Here is a 20,241-nt window from a genome sequence, read left to right as displayed (position 1 = left end):
ATTTTGAATGTTTCATATAAACTGCATCACAAATATTCAATTGAGTTGAAAACATTCCGCTCTATATAAGGTAACTTTTTCCAAATTCGTCTAAATAAAAAATAAAAACAGTTTTCTATTCAACTCGAAAAATTTTCTGTAACATTCAAATATAAAAATATCTGTTTAAGCAACAACTGAAATAATTTAACGGGATAGGATACTCTCTCGCGATAAATGAATGCAGCCAAATATAAAAAACAATCACGTACTTCCATCACGTGCACCTCCGACCTATCCCTTCAAACCTCATGAACCTAATCAACGTTTTCGGGTGCCAAACTTCCTGCAGCATAATTAAATGGTAAAAATGTTAATTTTTAATAAGTTTTGGTGAATTTAACAAAAGCCAATTTTAAACTACGTGTCAAAAAGTCTGAAACAGCACATGTTAATACATGTATTTCGGATGAACCACAATAAGCATAGCTTTATGCAGGAACGAAAATTGTTTTTAACCTTTCATTTGTAAATCATGTAAACCATCAGCTGGCGACTTCACTGTCACTTTGCTGCTTGAAGCATTCAAGATCGTTTTGCTTCTCGAAGCTTTAATGAATTTTTATTATTCAAGTTTTTGCTAACATATTTAATTCATCACCACGAATAAAACGGCTGTATTTTTGTATCATTCATTAGTTTCTCTAATTAATTAACGGGCCATAAGCTACTTTCACGTTAAAATAATTACAATTCTAATGAAAAAATTTGGAAGGGTATAGAAATGATAAATAAAATTAGATGGCTTGTAAGTAATAATCGCAGACACAAACAACCATTCAGAAGGGCAACCAACCCGCCACAATTGCTGCAGACTCTGGTACTATTTCTGATGACTCCCTCTCTCCAACTTTAGAAAAAAGATTATATATATATATATATATATATATATATATATATATCCATTTTCATTTTATATACATATAATCTTGTTTTCGTTACCGTGAATTTTTGTTTGTGGTCAAACTTGAGAGATAAAGTTAAGTTAGTGAACGCGTTTATTGAACATTTTACACTTCATCATTTGATTGACAGCAAAAAAATAACAAATTCAAGAAGGCAAATAGAACTGCCTAAATTTACGGGCACCAGTAAATATAAGGGGTTTAGAAAAATTGTTTTCGTTTTCAAATTTATTTGAAAAGGAGAATTTGAGGAAATATTTTCTACATTTGTTTGTTTATTGTTGGAAAAAAATTTGAAATGCGAAATCCCATTGGAAACAGTGATTTAATAGATGCAAGCAGGAATTTAAGCTTTATCTCGAAAAGCATAGCGAGACGTTTGACGATATTATGAAAAACGTTCACCGGCAAGTTAACAAGCCAAATTGTAGTTACAGGCAACGAAAGTAGCTCCTTTAATCATACCTAGCTCTGATTCAGAAATTAAAGCCAGTCAGACTCTGGCGAGTGTTTTCAACAATTTTTTACAAACATTTTCTAAATGTAACAAAATTGTTAAAACTACCAATGAAATATAAATCGGTCGTAGTTGTTCTAATGCAACACGTTCGAACGGCAAGTTGCTCACCAATGAAAACAGTGCATCGCCGAAAGTCGTCACAAACGATTATCAAATATCGCAAACAAAACAAAAAACTTTTTATGACGCTGGTAATGTGGAAAGGTTTGATGCGTTGGACGTCGTTGATCATTTGAAAAGAATTAGCGTCAAGGCAGTATCTTGCTGTCCATTATTTCGTATTAATACTAATGAGAGTGCTGACGAAGATCATTCGCCAACTTCATTTCGTTTTTCTATCGACTGTAGATTTTGAAAAGGCGCTACATAAATGCTATTAATAATAATTTGTATATATTTGTGCTATTCATCAAATCACATATTTGTTTTTGTGGAAATTTCGAGCAAATATACTGAAATATTGAAAATATATATATATAATACGAAAAAAATATTGAAATATTGAAAAACATATATATAATATGAAAAAATTTTTGAAAATGTTAAAAAATTGCAAGCAGACCATCCTCCTCCGCCCTCTCTTCTTCCTCCTCCTCTCCCTCTTCATGTTCGTACTCGCCAACAAAGTACGTGTTCCTGTACTTCTTGAAGACGTGGTTACCGAAGACAGCCAGGCTGGAGAGGAGGATGATCGACAGAACGATCGTCATGATGACGATGCTTTGCGACGGCTGGCTCCTGGCGGCCACCAGGTGAGGCTCCTCTGCGTGTAGTTCGTGGAAGTTGTTTGGTGTCGTTGTTTCATTGCATTGTGTGCGTGGTGTGGGTTGGATCTCAACTTAATGTTATGTATCTATCGTTCATAATCAAAGTTGACGATATTGTTATGGTTGACTATTTTCAATTATGCAAATCTATTAAAGAAGTCTGTTGACTGTGAGTTTACATAAGGAAATGTAAATACACGTTTGTACAAGCACTGCGTCGTACGCACAATGTGTATAAGGAAGTTCTAATTTTACACCCTTCTTGAACCAGGCCACCGATTGTTAAACACTTTTTCATATATGGCACACCTACCGTCAGAGCTAACTTGTCAAATGAAATGGTGATGTTTCAAAAATGAAACGAATTGTGTTCATTGAATACTTTAGCTTGAGGGCTAAGGAGTAATCCCGTTAAAAAGTTGAAAATCACGATGTTTCTAAAAAAAAGGAGCTCACCAAAAAAATTTTTACAAGTTTTGTTGGTTAGCGACATTCCATCCTCGCAGAAACAATCTCCAGCTCCCTCCCTGCTTGTGGCAGACGTCATCAAGCAGTTCAGCTCCCCACAGTGACCGTTGCTCTGCTTGCAGTCTTCAACACCATGGAGTTGTTCGTTGTTTGTTGGTGTGTGTGTGTGTGTGTGTGTGTGTGTGTGTGTGTGTGTGTGTGTGTGTGTGTGTGTGTGTGTGTGTGTGTGTGTGGGAGTAAGTGTATTTGTATATACTGTTATTTATTTATTTAAATATTGAATGTGTTTAGATCAATGTCCAACCACTGCAACATTTAATGGATGCCTCCTGCTGTCCACCGGATCATAAAAGCATTACAAAATTTGAAACAAGCAAATTAGAATCATTCTGTTACTGCAATACAAAAATTCTCAGCACAATTGACAAGCAGCAAACGGACCCCTGTCCATACAGAGAACGCCCTTCCAGCCCTGCACACAAACAGCCTGCTTGCAGTGGGGCTTCCTCCATTCTGAATCATCGTTCAAGCAGAAGTGAGTGGTCCGCAGGCCAAATGGAAAGCCAACTTTTGTGACGACTGTGTTGGTGTTGTTGGTGTTGTGTTCGTCGATGATGGGGATGTCTATGTTGTTGTTGATGATGGCGATGATGATGATGATGATGATGATGACGATGCTGATGATGATGAGGATGACGATAATGATGATGATGTATATATGTTTGAAATGAAGATGTCGGTTTTGTTGTTGTAAATAATTGTCTTGTGGCTGCCCTCCACTTGTTGATTTCAATCATGCTATAAACTCGTTCCATTTTTAATTACCAAAGTGAACATGTTTTTACAAATCGTTCAGCAAGATGTTATCAATCAACATTAAATAGAATAGAAACGCAACATAGCAAAGTAACTCCAGAATGTACATTCCAAAGAATGTCTCCATCAGCATGCTACATGATCAAAACTAAATTAACTACCTACCGCACTACAATTCTGGAATGCAAACATTAAAGCAACCCTCGCACTGAACATAACATGTTTGTAAACTTGCCACCACTTTTCCAACGCAAGCAAGTATTAAAATAGTGAGAAAAAATTGATTAAATCAGGAATTTTGATCGAAAACGAAAAAGCAGCGACATAAACCCTGGCTGATATGCATGGAGGGAATTGAGCTGGATAGTCGCTATATCAAAATAAACTAAACAAAACATTTATTATTATGCAAATGTACATCGCGCGTAAGAAAACATAAATAACAGTCTTATCGACTTTGGATGACTGTCAAAATGTTGATAAAAAAACCAACTAAGTAGACCAAGAAGAAAATAATTTGCAGAAACAAACAACCGTCAATTTGGATCAGTAATTCTTACAGCACAGGACTAACTTTGGTAGACGAGGTAGAGAGGCCTGCCAGGATCGACGCACTGGACCAGTGACTGCTGTCCCCGCAACCTCAACGACCTGCTGCAGAAACATCTTCTGTGGGTCTTGTCGCCAATTCAGTGGTGAATTGATTGAATGAATGAGTGACTGAATGATTGGTTGAATGATTGAATTAATTAATGAATAAATAAATAAGAGAAAGAATTGATCAACTTTTTGAATAGATTAGTGAGTGATCCGTAAATAAATTAATTTATTTATTTAGATAAACTAATTAATTAATTTAGACAAAAAAAATTTATTTATTTAACCACAAAAATGAAGATCTAAGAGATGAGTATTAAATAGAGGAGTTAAAAAAATAAACGTCAGGCTAATTTTAATACTAATGAAAAAAATAAATTGACCCTGAAACAGCTGAGTTTAAAAAAATCATCAGTAGCAGGATAAATAAATTGAAAAATGTTTATTAATTCATTATTCACTATGTACAATCGTCTATTAATTAATTAAATAAATAAATAATTAGTTTAATTAATTAATTAATTAATGCAACCAGCACAGCCATGAATGGGTTACGCGTTCCGGTGCACTCCTGCCTGCACTCCTCGTCGCCTGTCCTGTTTGGCTCCAGGTCGAACTCTCCCTGCTGGAAACATCCAATCAGGCTCCTCTTGTTTATCGGCTCTGCAAAAAAATTTGCTGCTTAGCCAAATATTAGTGAATATTATTGTTATTAATGTTATCATTAATATCATAATTATTATTTTCACACAATTCTTAAAGAGCTCCTATTTACAGAACTTTGTACATGCCCCCTCCCTGGTTTTTGGGTAGAAGTAGGGGATGTGGCAGACCAGAATGACAAAAAGATTAAAAAATTGGATGAAACGATGTTAATTTAGTTGTGCACAATGTGTTTAATTCATTGTGCACAAAATTATTGACTTCATAATTGATTTAATGTTAGAAAATGTTGCAACAAAATGCACAGATTCAAAAATTTTGCGGTGTCAACACAACCATCAAACTTATTTGCAGGTTAAAATTGTTTTTTTAATTAAGTTAAATAACTTATTTATTCCAGTAACCAATTTCAAAATGAATCACTCAGGCATATGTGTTTCACTGCAACAACAACATCAACCACAACAGATACAACTACTACAATAATTGATGTATCAACAACTTCATCCCCATCAACATCAACCTCAACAACTTCAACCTCTACAACTTCAGCCCCTACAATTTCAACCACAACAACTTTAACCACAACAACTTTAACCACAACAACTTTAACCACAACAACTTCAACCACATCAATTTCAACCACAACAACTTTAACCACATCAATTTCAACCACAACAACTTCAACCACATCAACTTCAACCACAACAAAGACTGCAATGTTGTTCACCTTCATTACCAACTATTCATTCAAACATTTGTTTAGTTTTTAACTGACCACAGAGATGAATTATTCCAATTGAACTGCCAACCAACTTGCATAAACAGAGAAGAAGTTTGTTCCACCGCAGGGGGTCCCATCGGCGCACTTGAGGGGGCAGTAGCTGTCTAGCACCTTGCCGTCCACCCTGTCCGAACAGAAACAATATTGCCCATCCTTGGTTGATGATGATGATGATGATGATTATGATTATGATGACCAAAATGTTGATGATGATGATGATTATGATGATGATGATGATGATGACGATGATGATGATGACGCTGATGTACGGTCGGATGAAAAAGAGGAATAAACATAAACAGAAAATAGTGAGGCGCGAACTGACGTTCCTAAGCCTCCAGCAAATGAAAAGCTTCCATTGTATTTTAAAAAATAATAAAATAAATAAATGAAGTAAAATAAAATAAAATAAAATAAAGGAGGAAGACGACGAGAAGGAGCGGGAAGAGATTAGCAGAGTATTTTGAAAAATCACTCAGCAATTGGAATGATTTGTTCAATAAACTTTCCATTCTTTCATCAGCTTATTTTCGGTGAGTTTCAGTTTTATAAAATTCTGCCCGACACCAACTGCAAGTTCTTACTTGAAAATAATTTGACTCCAACTCGCAAATCCAACTACCAAATTGTGAAAAAAATTTTCACTATCTTATTACTAAATACACAATAAATGAAAAAACGTTTGACATCAGTCGAAGAAATTCTTCTTTTTACATTCAATCTAAATTTTTTGAACTGTAGAATTGTTTGCATCACTTGTGCCCTGCTTGTTTGTGGCTGAATAAGAAAATTTTTCGTTACAAATTTCATGCCAGCTCTACGTCATTTCATCTTCTTCTGAGTTCGTAAAAGTTACATCTCTATAGTTTTATTTCAACCCAGGCAGTTTCTATTTTATATTCTGTAATATATATATATATATATATATATATATATATATATATATATATCACATACAACTTTTGTATTGTTTTCTCGTTGGTTTGTTTATTCATTCATTAATTCATCCATTCATTCGTCCATTCATTCATTCGTTCGTTCGTTCATTTATTAATTCATTCATCCATCCATTCATCTATTTGTACATTCACTCCATCAGCCTGATAACCGTGACTCCAAAGTATCTGGAATCGCAACGATCGTGGCAGCCGCTGACGAGGGTGACGTGCGTGGAGCGCAGCTTCTGCAGCTCCCTGAAGCAGCCGAGGTAAACGTCCCACAGTCTCTGCGTGTCTTTCAAGTCGTCGTTCGTTCAAATATTAATAATAATACTACCATAGTTATTATTCTTCTTCTATTATTTTATAACATCTTTTTCATTCTTTTTTCTTTCATTTTATCAGTCTTTCATGCTATAAATTTAAAATCGAGTTAAAAAGAATGATAGTTATGTTATATATAAAAAAAAATTCAATTTTAAATTAGGTCAGTAGTAGTGTGGATTAAAACATTCAAGATGAGTGAATTTTTAATTTTATTTCAAGTGGAAGGAACTTAAGACCACCACCATTTAATCTCTTCTCGAGCACGACAATTGGAGCGAGTTCGCTTGCATCTGCAGTTTTGAAGTTTGTTTATTACGTCATGATTTCATAAATTTAATATTCATCATACATCATATTTTTCGTAATTCCCAAATTATTTCATATTTGATGCATTTGGCTTTTGTTAAAAATTTTTTGTAGCAGAAAATTACACAGCCGTTTTATGACGCAAAGTAAAGTGATACGGGACAAAAATGCATCACAACATAACGCAGCCATAACAAAGGTGCCAACGATCACGAGAAATTATGGAACACTATATTTTTGTTCAATATGAAGAAATAATGTTTCAATCGGTGAGTTGATGTTTCAATTATATCTACATTGTGTATTATATTATCATACTATATTCAATTACAACTAGATCCTTGTATATTATTACATATAATATCCACGCTTACCATTCCTGTCGGCATGGACGATCTTTAAATCTGCGAGTCATTACGAAATTTATTTCAACTTCTTGCTAAAACTTGATGCCAAAATTAAATATAATTGATTTTGCAATGAACAGTTTTCGTTTTAATGAGAAATAAAATTTGAGTTTAGCGTTAGATTTGTCATTATTGGCGCAAAAAAATAAAAAAAAATCAAATAATTTTCTATAAAATTGAAATTTTTGTAGCCGCGAATGAGCACGGCCAGATGGCTGCGTGGTAATTAACGACATTCCGAAAAAAAAGCTGGTCATTTCTGAGCTGATAACTTCATGCTATCAGCCCAGGTACATCATAGCCGCGTGCTTTTATACTAAATTATTCAATGACTGCTTGTTTCGTTTTATATAACTTGCCAGAATTAATTAAGTTTTATTATAATATACTTAATAATTATTCAGTAACACTATTAATAAATAACACCACGAAGCGATTATTTTATTTTTCGTGGAATATAATTGTCCTTAAAATTGCAATTATGGAAAATTAAAATTTCTTCTGTCATATAGGCTACAGCCATGAAAGTTTTTTTAAAAGTAAATGCCATTTATGCACCCGATTCAACGTTATGAATCAATGAACAGTTTTAATTTAAAAATTCTCAAACGATATAATCTTACTTATCGAGAAATTATTATTTAACATGACGAGAACTTGGATGAAGAAAATATTTGGATGTAAATTGATGGCGTTCTTCATTTTTCATGCTTTTTCTGTTTGTTTGTTTACAATCGAAACTGACGTCGTGTGGGAATTAAAAGTTTTTTTAATTAATTTCCATTCCGAACCAATGATTTTGTTTAAATGATAAATTGATTAACATTTTTCAGTTGTCAAATGCAGCTATCTTATTCAGGCCGCTTCAAAATTTCAAATCTGAGTACTTATTTATAAAATAAATACTAAAAAATATTAACATTTTATATCGGCGGATAAAAAAATATCCGACTCCTTCCCCAGCCCCTCAAAAATCAAACTCCGGGTAAAAATTTCCGACTCCCGACTTCAGCTCAGGATTCCAAATTCCAGGAATATTTTTCAACTTTTGTATCATAATATCACCTTATTTTGTAAAAAAAATTAAAAATATTTCAAAAAGCACTTAAAATCAGTCAATGTAAATGTTTGTCATAATAAAATTACATAATATTTACGTTTTACAACATACCCAAAAAATATGTGATTTCATTCACGTTATTAGCGTTTATTTTCAGGAAGAGATGATTGCATATTGCTACACATAGTGTCTGATCTAGATTTTAAAATTTTGACGAGGGGCCAAAATTTTGACAGGGGGGCCCAGATTTGTGGCCGTGTGGCTGACGACCTTTTTTTAGGTCGATTTTATACATAAAATGGTCCATTTTTTGACTTTTATGAAAAAACTACTCAAAACGGATAAAAAAATGTCCCATCGACTCTGGCCCCTAAAAATATCCGACTCCGTGCTATCAAAAAATTCTGACTTCAGCAAAAATCTCCGACTCCGACACCCAGGACATCGGGTTATTATTAACTACCTAATTGCTATTGCTACTTTATCTTACAAAACACATAAATTTCTTCCGTATTATTGTCACAATCAACAGTGCCGTCGCAACCTAAATTCTTTCTCTATCGCAATCGGCATCGCCAACATTATAATCTAGTTATTTACTAAGTTAAACTAAACTACTGTTTAGTAATCATTTAAAAATTAACTTTAATTTGTTGGTTAACGAATCTCAAAAATTTTTGTTGGTTTATTTGGCACACGAAAAAATTATACATGTATTACTTGAATCAAATTTTATTTGCAACCGAACCAATTTCAAACGATTAAACAAATGATTTTTATAACTTTTATTGGCCAATTCAATCGATGGATGGTGGCATGACATCAGCGTAAAGCTCTTTATTGAATTCAGTCATGGCACTTAGGTCTTCATCTGTCAACGCAGCCAATGCAAATTGTACGTCCTTCCATTTTTTAACATTTGCCTGCTCTCGAGTTTCTTTATTTCTGACGATAAAACTGCAAATCTGGAAGCATGAAAAGCTTCATATACAACCAACATAATTGAATAGATTACAATAATTTATTTATATGCGGCAAGATGACATAACGGTTAGAGGTGACTGTTCCTGCCGACAGTGACCTGGCTTCGATGCAGAAAAATTCCACTTGTGTGTGATGCGTTGCTCTTATGTTTGTTTATGTGCAGTGACGAGCAAATGCAGAGAGAGGCGACCTTCATTCAGTAAAAGATTCAATGAAAACTAACAAAGATTTTCTAAAAAATAGAAAAAGTAAAAAGAATAATCACCCATCCACCTTCAAAATAGGGAAGGGCACCCCTTTGTACGAAGCCATGATGCCCCAATCAAAATCACACTTCTTGCAATGCACCTTGCCGAACTTCTTGTAAACTGGCGTGATCGCTAACGGCCTCGGGTGAGGTTTGATAGTTATCCTTTCTTTGACATCGGGATCGACAACGACGTGATGCGCATTTTCTATCGTGCGCATGTCACCAGAATTCGCAGCAAAATGAGTGCATTTCAAGCATCTAATTTCATAGGGATCGTCGTTCTTTGATTTGATCCCTAACCTTTTCGCTTGCTCGTTCATGCTTCTTTCGAACTTGGTGATGACATTAAAATATAACATTTAGATTATACTATTGAGAAAAAACCAATCAAAAATTAAAATACTTTTATTTGTTTTTGAATAATTTTAATGCGGCCTCTTCTTTCATCTGGAGTGAGATCCTGGATGTAATCGATGGCATCATTCATCATCTTCTCCAGCTCAACGTTAATTTCCTCTTTAACGACAACATTGCTTCCCTTCTCAGCGATCAAGATGATTTTTGAATCAGCTGCTCTCGACGCCCTCCCTATGGAAAAAATGCATCACTTATATTGATCTAATAAACTATAATTACGGTGGACTAAATCAAAAATTATGCTTGAAAATGTTTTGCTAAAGCTCATCCTACTAGCTGTCCTAAATAGGAAGTATTAAAATTTTAAGATCAACAGGTTTCAACTGAAAAGACAAAACATTATAAACTCATTCACTCACAATCACAACAATCAAAACTTAATATAATATAAATTATATAGAATAGAAAATATAAATTACACGACCTCTGGTTTGAGCGGTAGCAATTTCATTAGTGACATGTTCGTAACGAATGACCAAATTACACTTGGCAAAATCCAAACCCTCCTCTGCTACAGAAGTTGCGATGATTAATTTGCATTTTCCTTTCTGAAATTTTTTCATCACGTTATCTTGGATCGCCTTCGTTTGATCTTTAAAACATTTAATTAAAATATTTTATCTTCTTCAAACATCTGTGAAAAAGGCTAATTACCAGTTTTGTTCACTCCGATTAAAACTTCAGCGTTCAATGATTTCAACTCATCAGCCTCCTTCGTCCAATTAACGAGAGCTACAGTCATCTCCCTAGTCTTGCAAAAAATTATACATCTTGAGTCAGGATAGAGGGTGTAGTGTTCATGTAGCATTGTTTTCAGCTGTTCCAGTTTCGGGTTATTGTATCTTTGGTCGTCTGCAATGATTTTTAATGGATGATGTAACGTATGAGTCCAGTTGGATAGCAACTTTAAGCTGATCAAATTCTGTGGCTGGCTCTCCGCGGGCAAATTTTCAAATTTGCAAACAAACTGTTTAATGAAGCTGACAGCATCTTTTGTACGACAAGCATTGTTTATCATCAGCGCATCGTTGTACATCTGTTGTTGGGTGATGATGACAAGTGAAATGATTAAATAACTAAAATATTTTTTCTAACCTTAAGAAACTCATAATAAGACAGCAACTGCAATCGATTGTTTTGGTCGAAAACGACAGATATTTGTTTGTTTAATCTAGAAAGCCATTGAACGTACGGATCACAGCCTGGAAAATCATTAGATTAATTTTCTTCTGAAAACTATTGTGCTTAAAAAATATTACGTTGAAACAACAAACCTCTTTCTGATACAGAATTCAAGTTAATATCTTTATTTTGCAACAAAACTTTCTCAATTTCCATCATTTCGGCATTAATCATCTCGTTGAAAGGATCCGTCTGCCTGGTCTTGCATGTTATCGTTTCTAGTGATATTAAAAAAGCATTCCAAAAACCAACTTAACATTTCATTACATTTATATTTTATTGAAGACAAACAAACAATCATATAAATGGAAACACATCAGAAAAATCTCTAACTGCTCAGTGGTTTGTTAGTGAACTCGTTTAGTTCTTTCAAATTCTTTCGAACAGTGGAAACGTAGATGGCATTGAGATTGGCGCAGATGTTCAATACGTAATTTTTTGCCTCTTCTAAATTTTTTGCTTTTCCAACACCCACAGATGCGGTCAGTCCAACGATCTGCAGGCATCAATACGATTATTTGTGAGTTAACTGCTGCTTCATATCGTGTGCAAATGTTTTAGGTGCAGTCGGTGATAGTAAGAAATCATAAAAAAAAATTAAAGTTTTGAGCAAGAAAACAAAACTGATAAAATTGTAAACTTTTCTATCTAGCACATGTTTTCAGTTAATAATATAAAAAGAGTTGAAGCATTGAAGAACCTGAGGTAGGTCAGCGTCCCGGTCTGAATCTCGGATGTCATGGTACCTGGTCATGACAGCATTGTAGGGGTGGTCCTTCTTGGCGTGATGACATTCATCAAATATCATCAAGGTCAACTGCGCCATAAAATTGCGGTCTTCTCTGAGCGAATTTTCCAAAATTTGTGGAGTTATGATGAATATATCCTGCATAATTCATCAAATTGAAACATTTTAAACGTCATTTCACTTTTCATTACATCACAACAATATCTTGACAATAATTTACACAATTTAATTATTGCTGGTTAAATAAACGATGAATAAATTTACACCTAAAGTGTATGATGAATTTCTCATACACGTACGTTTAAAATTAAATTTTCCCCTAATCCGTTAAACAACAAAAACCATTTTAATTAATTTATTTGCTGCCTTTCATATTAATCCACAGTTTGAAAAAATGTTTATTAAAATTTACACCACACGTTGTACGTTTTTTTAACCACCAGAAAATTTTGTACTGCATGTAAAACAGTATAATATACTTCGTGGAGAAAATCTTAATTCTGAAATCAGATATAAATTTTTTCAGTGATTTAATTAATGTTTACAATGATGTGGTACTTGCAGTCGAGTACAACTCGAGTACCAATTTGAAGTGATGGCGCATGACACTCAAGTACTCTTGCTTGTACTTGTTGTTTTACAAAGTAGCCTACTCGCACTCTTACTCAAAATTTTTCCAGGAGAAAAATTAAGTACTTGGCAAAAATTTACAAAATTATATATAAAAATTTTAAGGAAACTAATATTTTATTAGAAATTTTTGGCCATATTTCAAAATTCGGCTGGGCCGAAATTGGGCCAGATTTCAAATTTAAGCCAGAATTTGTCATCCAAGTTTTGAAATGCAATGTATCTATGTTTTTGTTTAATGCACGCAGCTATGTCTACGTTTACACATTATTTAATTTATTTCTCTACGTGTGGACATGTAAGTATATAATAAAGTAATATAATTGGTATAAGTCAACACGTTTTGTAAACGAAAGATTATGCCTAACAAATTTGTTGGAGTTTTTTGAAAAGGTTTATGCCAACATGGATAGAGGTAAAGTCGTAAAATATTTGGACTTTGCCAAGACATTTGATAAAGTGCCACATAAGCGATAACGCATAAAACTAGACTAAACTTATTCGATTGGTTAACTAATTGGTTGACCCAGAAAAAATAGCCAGTGGGCATCAGAGGATAATATTCAAGCTGGGTGGATGATACAAGCGGTGTACCTAAGAACTCAGTTCTGGGGCCACTGTTGATTATTATTTTCAATCATAATATTGATAGTGAGATTTATTCCAAAATAGTCAAATTTGCAAATGATACCAAGCTCTTTGTAGGGGTGGATAAAAATGAAGATGTAAAAAGATTGCGAACTGATCTTAAAAATATATCAGAATTTAGAGACAAACTTCTAAGTTTCATTGAACGAAAGGGACCTTGGAATAATTGTAGACAAAATTGGGGAACCTACCAGGCAATGCATAGAAGCAGAAAAAGGAACAAACAATACGCTTGGAATGCTAAAAAGGACGATTGTTAACAGATATAAATCAATAATATTAAATTTCTCTAAAACGTTAGTGTGGCCTAAATTGGAATAATCTATACAGTTATGGAGTCCTCACTGGCAAAAAGACAAAGAAGTGTGGAAAAAGTTCAAAGACGGGCAACCCGGATAATTAACAATTTTGAAAGACTTTCATATAAAGAAAAATTGAAGAGAGGTGAACTGACAACTTTAGAAAACGTAGAACTAGAGGAGACCTTATTCGGGCGTACAAAATCATAACGAGTAAAGGTAAGATAGATTCATTCTTATTCTTCCAATTTAAAAAAAGTAGAAATACAAGAGGGCACCAGTACAAGCTCTTCAAAAAAAGGGTAAGAACAATAAAAAGAAATTTTTAGCTCAAGAGTTATTGAACATCGGAATAAACTAGATAAAAAACTGTTACAGCTTCTACAACGCAGGAGTTCAAAGTCAAACTTGAAAGATTTGGATTTTAAATTATATACAAAATGTCATTTTGTATATAATTATTTACAAGTGTTGTAAAAAGTCTTCGTTGATAGTTGGAGGTTTTGAAAAGTTTCATAACTGTTTCTGAATAATTTTTCATAAATTAAAAAACAAGAAACTAAAAATGTATATTTAGCTGGCTTCAACAAACCTCATTTGTTGTGTCTTGCAAATAAATTACCATGTTAGAATGATCTTCATTAGAATAAAATGAATCATCATTCCAAAAAAACTCCCTGCATTCAAGACCTAATCGTAATGAGGATACTTTTCACTACTGCCTCTGCTACATATTGTAGTGGCTTCATTGACATCTGGCCATTTAAAATGTGATAATTCAGTAACCAGCATTGTCCAGTCCAGTTAACATTAACTTTTCTAGTAACTTTTATCAAAGTTCTTATCGATGGTAAACACAATGCTTTACTTTCAATTAACTTTGTGTACGCGGAAGAGCTTGAAGAGTAAATCAAATACGTCCATACTAATAATTGTGAAAAATAATTTCTCCCATATTTGCTAAATCCAATTAATTTTAATTGATCAATAACAAATTTTAATTGAAGATATCCATCATCACTCTCATAAAAAAGATTTAAATAAGCTTTTAGTTGATGTAGTTTTGTAGTTCAAAATTTGTCTCTGTAGAAGTTTCATTTGAATATCCATTGAGACGAGCGAAGACATTAAACATTTGACTAATCTTTTTTTGAATCTCTTTCAATAATACCATTCATGAATGAATGAAAAAGTTTTACTTCTTGATGATGCACTGTCAATTCATAATTTTCACTGATAGCATTGAACATGCAACTGATGGACAATTATTTTTAATTTCAATTTTGTATATAATCAAAAAATTGTCCATCAATTTAAATTCAAATTCCGAGGTAAAAGTGCATGCTTAAGATAAACTTTGTTTTAGATCATTCCATCTACAATTATTTAAAAAATCAGTTTCTAGGAACTGCTTTTTCTGCCCTTTCATACCTCACACGAGACGAGTAATTGAGTAAGATTTTGTTGTCGATCGAGGTTGTTGCGTTGGAGTGGACAAATGTGAAGGTGCATTCTGAAATTTGGATGGTACTGCATCTTCTTTTAACTTTCTTTTTTGACTCTCCATAACAGTATTGGCAATCCCCACAGTTCTGTTCAATTTTCCCTTATACCAGTCACTAAAACATGTTACGAAATATGTCTGATCAAAGTGGAGTGATCACATTTTAGAATGTTTGTTTGGAAAATAATCTTTAAGAGGTTTAGCACGTACCCATCTAGCGCACAAATCCGGATTTTTTTAATGGATAGGCATGAAACGATACGTCGTTTGTCTCGTCATTTGCTGCATTTGATTTGTATCCACTTGTATCCATGAGCTGAACATTTATTACCCATTTTATATATAATTACAAACAAAATATTAAATACAATGTAAAAGTATTTTTATAAAAATTAACAATTATCAATACAAAAGTTTTCAGTCAATAAATGATGATCAAAACTCAACAGCATTATAAAACAACGTGCAACACAAATAAACAAAGATAGTACAAGCAAAGGCCATTCATTTAACAAAACGATAGCTTAATGCAGGGCCTAGTATGCTCAAGTTATGATGTGCGTGTGTAAGGACTTTCGTATCTAAAAGTTGTTACTACATCGAGACATCTATGGCTTGGACCATCTGATTGATATCTGTCAGCCATTAACGTTAAGCACATAGATTGAAAAGTTTGTTTTCAAAAGGTGTTAACATGTGTGGTGGATGTATGAATTATCACACATGTTTTTATCGTACTTGCAAGTTTAAGTGTATATTTATTTTCATGTGTATGTTTGTATGTATGTTATAGAATATACGAAAATCAATCAAAATTCAATTCAATTAATTCAAATTTTATTAAATTAGGTAAATTTTATTGACAATGGTGTAATGCAATAAGGTTTTATGCTGGGTTTGAGACAAACTGTAGGCGAGCGAATGAAGCCATAGTCACAAGTTACAACAAAATGTACTATCCACAAATCTGCCAGTGACTACGGCTCTGGCAGGATTTGTGTTTTAAAATTTTTTTCGGTACTTTTACTTGTAATTGAAACCTGATTACTTCTACCTGTATTTGAAAAAGGTACTTGAAAACATCTCTGATAGCTTATAATATGATTAAATAAGATTTTGTAGTATTTATTACCAAAATTCAAAATCAAATGGCACAAATTATTAAAATTTTGGTTGCCTTAAATTTTTGAGTTAACAAACAATATATAGAAACTGTCATTAATTGCAGATGCAAAGATAAACGTGATTAATTATACTATGGCTTTGCCAAAATAACAACATCAAATAAACCAACATAAACTGTAATGAGCTGCCTGATAGATATATTATCCACACCAGTGATTCCACAAATCTTCTTCGGCAAGTATTTTTCAAACAAACTTTTCTGCTGCTCCACCAGTGCAACTGTCGGCACCATAAAAATGACCTTCTTCACTTTCTTTCCATCTGCATTTTCTAAATGGTTCTGAGCGGAGAAGCAACAATGTAATCGTTCATCATTTTGCTTGATCAACATAAAATTATTTTAACTCAAAAATATCTTGAATTTAATATAAATGACCTTCATAATATACATGGCTACGTGGGTTTTTCCAGATCCTGTGGGAGCCACTACGATGCAGTTCCTACCCATGCAAGCATTCTCCGCCAACTCCATTTGATAGTCTCTTAATTTCAACTGCTCTAGGCAAATTGTCTCATCATCATCTTCTTCTTCCATCTTGTTTTCAGTCAGCGATTTTGATTGGACAGTTGTAGGTAGGTCTATTGTTACAAAATTATTCTCAATCGCTAATTCCATCATTTATTCATTCAAACGTTCAACATACCGTTAATTATTGCGTCTGTTTTTAAATGCAACGTGAAATTTTCTGCAACGAGTTAAAAAAATTAAACTTTTGGAAAATTTTAAAATCATTTCTTTAATAAATCTAACCAGAAGAAAATAAGTTCTGAAGAGGTTGTGAAATGGGGGGTACATTATCACATTTTTCATTCTCATCATCAGCTCTCAAATCATAATTTTCATCTTGAAAATTATGAAAAAAAATTTTTTATAATATTAAAATTAACAAAAATTTGTTTTTAATAGTTAGTTTAACATTTCAAGTGAGCTTTTGTTAAAACTTTTTGCAACTTGCCTCCTTTGGTGCTGCCGTGCAATGGCTGGGCTCAAATGGAAAAAAATTCTAACCTATCATTCGCAACGTGCGAGGCCTGCCCTGTAGCTGCCGTTGAAGCCACTGAACAGTGCAGTGCGAAAAAGTAGCGAACAATTAATGACAAATTTCAAGCGAAAAATTGAATTCATGATGTTTATAAAAAAAATATCCCATTTGAGAATTACTGGAAACGGCGCATCTTATTTTATACTAACTCCTCAATGTTGTGACAAGACAATGTTGAAGCAACGACGAAGGTGGTGCAGGCGATGAGGATGATGAAGATGATGGTGATGATTATGATGATTATAGAGATTATGCGGATGAAGATGATGATGGAGGTGGTAAAGATGATAGCGATGATACGAACGAGGATGATGATGAAAGTAATGACGATGAAGATGATAAAAACCATAAAAATAAAGATGACACAGATAATAATTTCAGCAATAATTTATTCTCAATAAATATAACAAACCGGAATATGAATCAAAGAGCGAATGCTGGAACTTTGCGCCTTCAGATAAATCTTTACCTTCAAACGAGGTTTCGTTTTGTGATTCGTTTGTGATCCTCAAAATGCTCTTAATGTTCAAATTTTCATCGCGCCTGATAGTTTTAACTGGCGGAACATCATTGTCTATGAAATGAAATTATTGAAATTCATTGTACAAAAATCATCATGCACAAACCAAACACCAAAACAGACCATCATCAATGGATACAACTTTTTCAAGAAATTTTTTCAACGCAGTGAAATTCTCTGTAAAAAAATTTTTTGTTGAAATGAAAATGTTTTTAACATGTTCTATCGAAATGTAAAGTACGGTTAAAAATGAATCCATCAAATCCAAGAGCCTTCAGTGCATGCCTTTCTTTGTTTTCATGCAGAGCCATGATCAAATAAGGGAATCCATCCACCTTTTCAGCTAGTTTAAAAACTAGTTGAGTCATTTTCATCATTTTTGAGTCACCAACATCGCCCTCTATGTACCGCACCTCCTCATCACTGTCAAAAATTAAAATTATGTTTACATTTATCAGAACTCATTTTACAAAACACTGAAGTCGACTCCAACCTTAAAATATGGTGATCTTCCAAATAATCACATATTGGCGACGGATCCACTTCCACCAAAACCGGCAAAAAAAGATGAACTCTTCTTAACAGCTTCTCATTTAGCGTAATAACACTACTTGACAAGGAGGCACAGAATGAATCTTCAGTGGGTATAAACGAAGGAGCTGATTAGTTTGTCAGAAGGATTTTAAATAATTAAAGCTGTTTTTTGTAGAGCCTAGATAAACTGTATGAGAATTAACATGAGCAAGAAACCAAGTCGAGTACCCTTAATAAACCCGTTTCTTCGTTTGTATATTAAAGCATTTGAAATGTTTCTATGTAAATGCAAGAAGTGTAGTAAACAAAGATAAAAAAAAAAACAGAACTAGAATTATATGTTAATAAGAATCATATGTTGATAAACATGATATCAAAGGTATCAAGGAATCATGGGCCAAAAAACTCGAACTTGATTGATACGTCATGTTTAGGAAATGTTGTAACATAACATAACATAACATAATATTACATATGATAAAGTAAATTGGCTCAGACCAAAGATCTTTATGCCCCCATCCATAGTAATGTCAAACAGGTAAAATATTCGATGTTCCCTGTTTATGCGCATTTTTTCAAATATGCAGCAATGAAGAACGTTAAAAAGTGCGCTAAAACTTTAAGTTTCCCAGTTTCGTCTTTAACAATGAAATAGGAAAAAATAAAACAAGGTACATTTTTGCCAAGTTCAAATAAAAAAATACTATATAGAACAAAATTCAAATAAAATTCAAATATTTTCGCTTGTTTTTGAATACAAAACTTGATATCAGTTTTTAAAAAATTCACAAACATATTACCATCAGCACGTTCCAGATTTTTTATCATCAAAGCTAAACTTTCATTGCTACCTGCAAAAAATTAAACAACGTAAATTGTTCATATCGTACTTTATGGTTTGTGAGTGGACTGTTTAAAAATTATAAATTTAATACAAATAATTTGGCCAAGATTGACATGTGAACAGCTAGACTAGTTTTTATTATTATTATTATGTAGAGTTTATACGGCGCTCATTCAAGTCCTCATGAACATTTTTTCCCATAAAATTGCTTTGAGATTTTTTTCTGAAAACCGCCTCTTCAATTTCATTTTTTTTCAATCCTTTTGAAAACTGGTCCACATCATTGGGCCATATACTGCAAAAATTCTTGAAACCATCGAAATCATTGTTCAAAACCCTCCGACCCTCCATCGATGATGTTGTCCTGCAGAAATCTATTAAATATTGTAGGGTTATAACTTTGCAACATCTTCGCATCATTAATAGAACCATGAAAGTAATTTTGTGCTTAGATAAATCATAGTGGACGGGTAGAGGTGTTTGTTAATCAAGGATGTGATGGGAATCTTAGAATACTTTTCCTTAGAATACTTTTCATCACATCTGAGCAAATATTGCTACTGACAATTTCTCAAACAACTTGGACCATTTCTCACACACATTTCAATTTGTTTATACGTTAGTTCAAGGTACATAAAAGTTTAAAAAATTATGTCTTTTTAATAATTATAAATTCCGTCTATTGTTATATTAGAACTTGTATACTTTTTTTGTTTGTTGAAGTTCCAACTCCAACTCTAGTTTCATGATTATCAATTTACTTACTCTCAGGTATTTATCTGCATTAAAGTTATTATCTTGTTTAGGCATAGGTAAAAGTGTGAACACTGCTCCAACTGTGAACTTTGAAATTTTG

At 33.2% G+C, this 20,241-nt stretch overlaps 3 protein-coding genes across 3 annotated transcripts; all 3 read right to left on the bottom strand.

The window, feature by feature from the left end:
- Nucleotides 1-296: 296 nt before the first annotated feature.
- Nucleotides 297-8,239, bottom strand: HELRODRAFT_178544 (hypothetical protein; the record flags this gene model as incomplete). The annotated part of the gene is made up of 12 exons (XM_009026627.1): nucleotides 297-325; nucleotides 499-588; nucleotides 836-889; nucleotides 2,027-2,227; nucleotides 2,688-2,822; nucleotides 3,141-3,323; nucleotides 4,090-4,192; nucleotides 4,645-4,775; nucleotides 5,592-5,712; nucleotides 6,668-6,792; nucleotides 7,061-7,114; nucleotides 8,161-8,239. The coding sequence occupies 12 exons, from the start codon at nucleotides 8,237-8,239 to the stop codon at nucleotides 297-299; spliced, it is 1,305 nt and encodes a 434-aa protein (XP_009024875.1).
- Nucleotides 8,240-9,367: 1,128 nt separating this feature from the next.
- Nucleotides 9,368-17,060, bottom strand: HELRODRAFT_114400 (hypothetical protein; the record flags this gene model as incomplete). Its single annotated transcript, XM_009026626.1, has 11 exons — nucleotides 9,368-9,562; nucleotides 9,855-10,163; nucleotides 10,235-10,419; nucleotides 10,673-10,840; nucleotides 10,903-11,284; nucleotides 11,344-11,450; nucleotides 11,523-11,648; nucleotides 11,764-11,926; nucleotides 12,131-12,316; nucleotides 16,554-16,724; nucleotides 16,821-17,060. 11 exons carry the CDS (start codon nucleotides 17,058-17,060, stop codon nucleotides 9,395-9,397), a joined length of 2,205 nt encoding a protein of 734 aa, XP_009024874.1. The 3' UTR covers nucleotides 9,368-9,394.
- A 130-nt stretch (nucleotides 17,061-17,190) lies between these two features.
- On the bottom strand, nucleotides 17,191-19,112 carry HELRODRAFT_178541 (hypothetical protein; the record flags this gene model as incomplete). The annotated part of the gene is made up of 6 exons (XM_009026625.1): nucleotides 17,191-17,288; nucleotides 17,900-18,061; nucleotides 18,131-18,184; nucleotides 18,249-18,430; nucleotides 18,501-18,666; nucleotides 19,040-19,112. The coding sequence occupies 6 exons, from the start codon at nucleotides 19,110-19,112 to the stop codon at nucleotides 17,191-17,193; spliced, it is 735 nt and encodes a 244-aa protein (XP_009024873.1).
- Between the last annotated feature and the right edge of the window lie 1,129 nt (nucleotides 19,113-20,241).

Source organism: Helobdella robusta (genome assembly GCF_000326865.2).
Source record: "Helobdella robusta unplaced genomic scaffold HELROscaffold_48, whole genome shotgun sequence".
Lineage (NCBI taxonomy): Eukaryota > Metazoa > Annelida > Clitellata > Rhynchobdellida > Glossiphoniidae > Helobdella > Helobdella robusta.
This window is presented reverse-complemented; position numbering and strand designations above follow the sequence as displayed.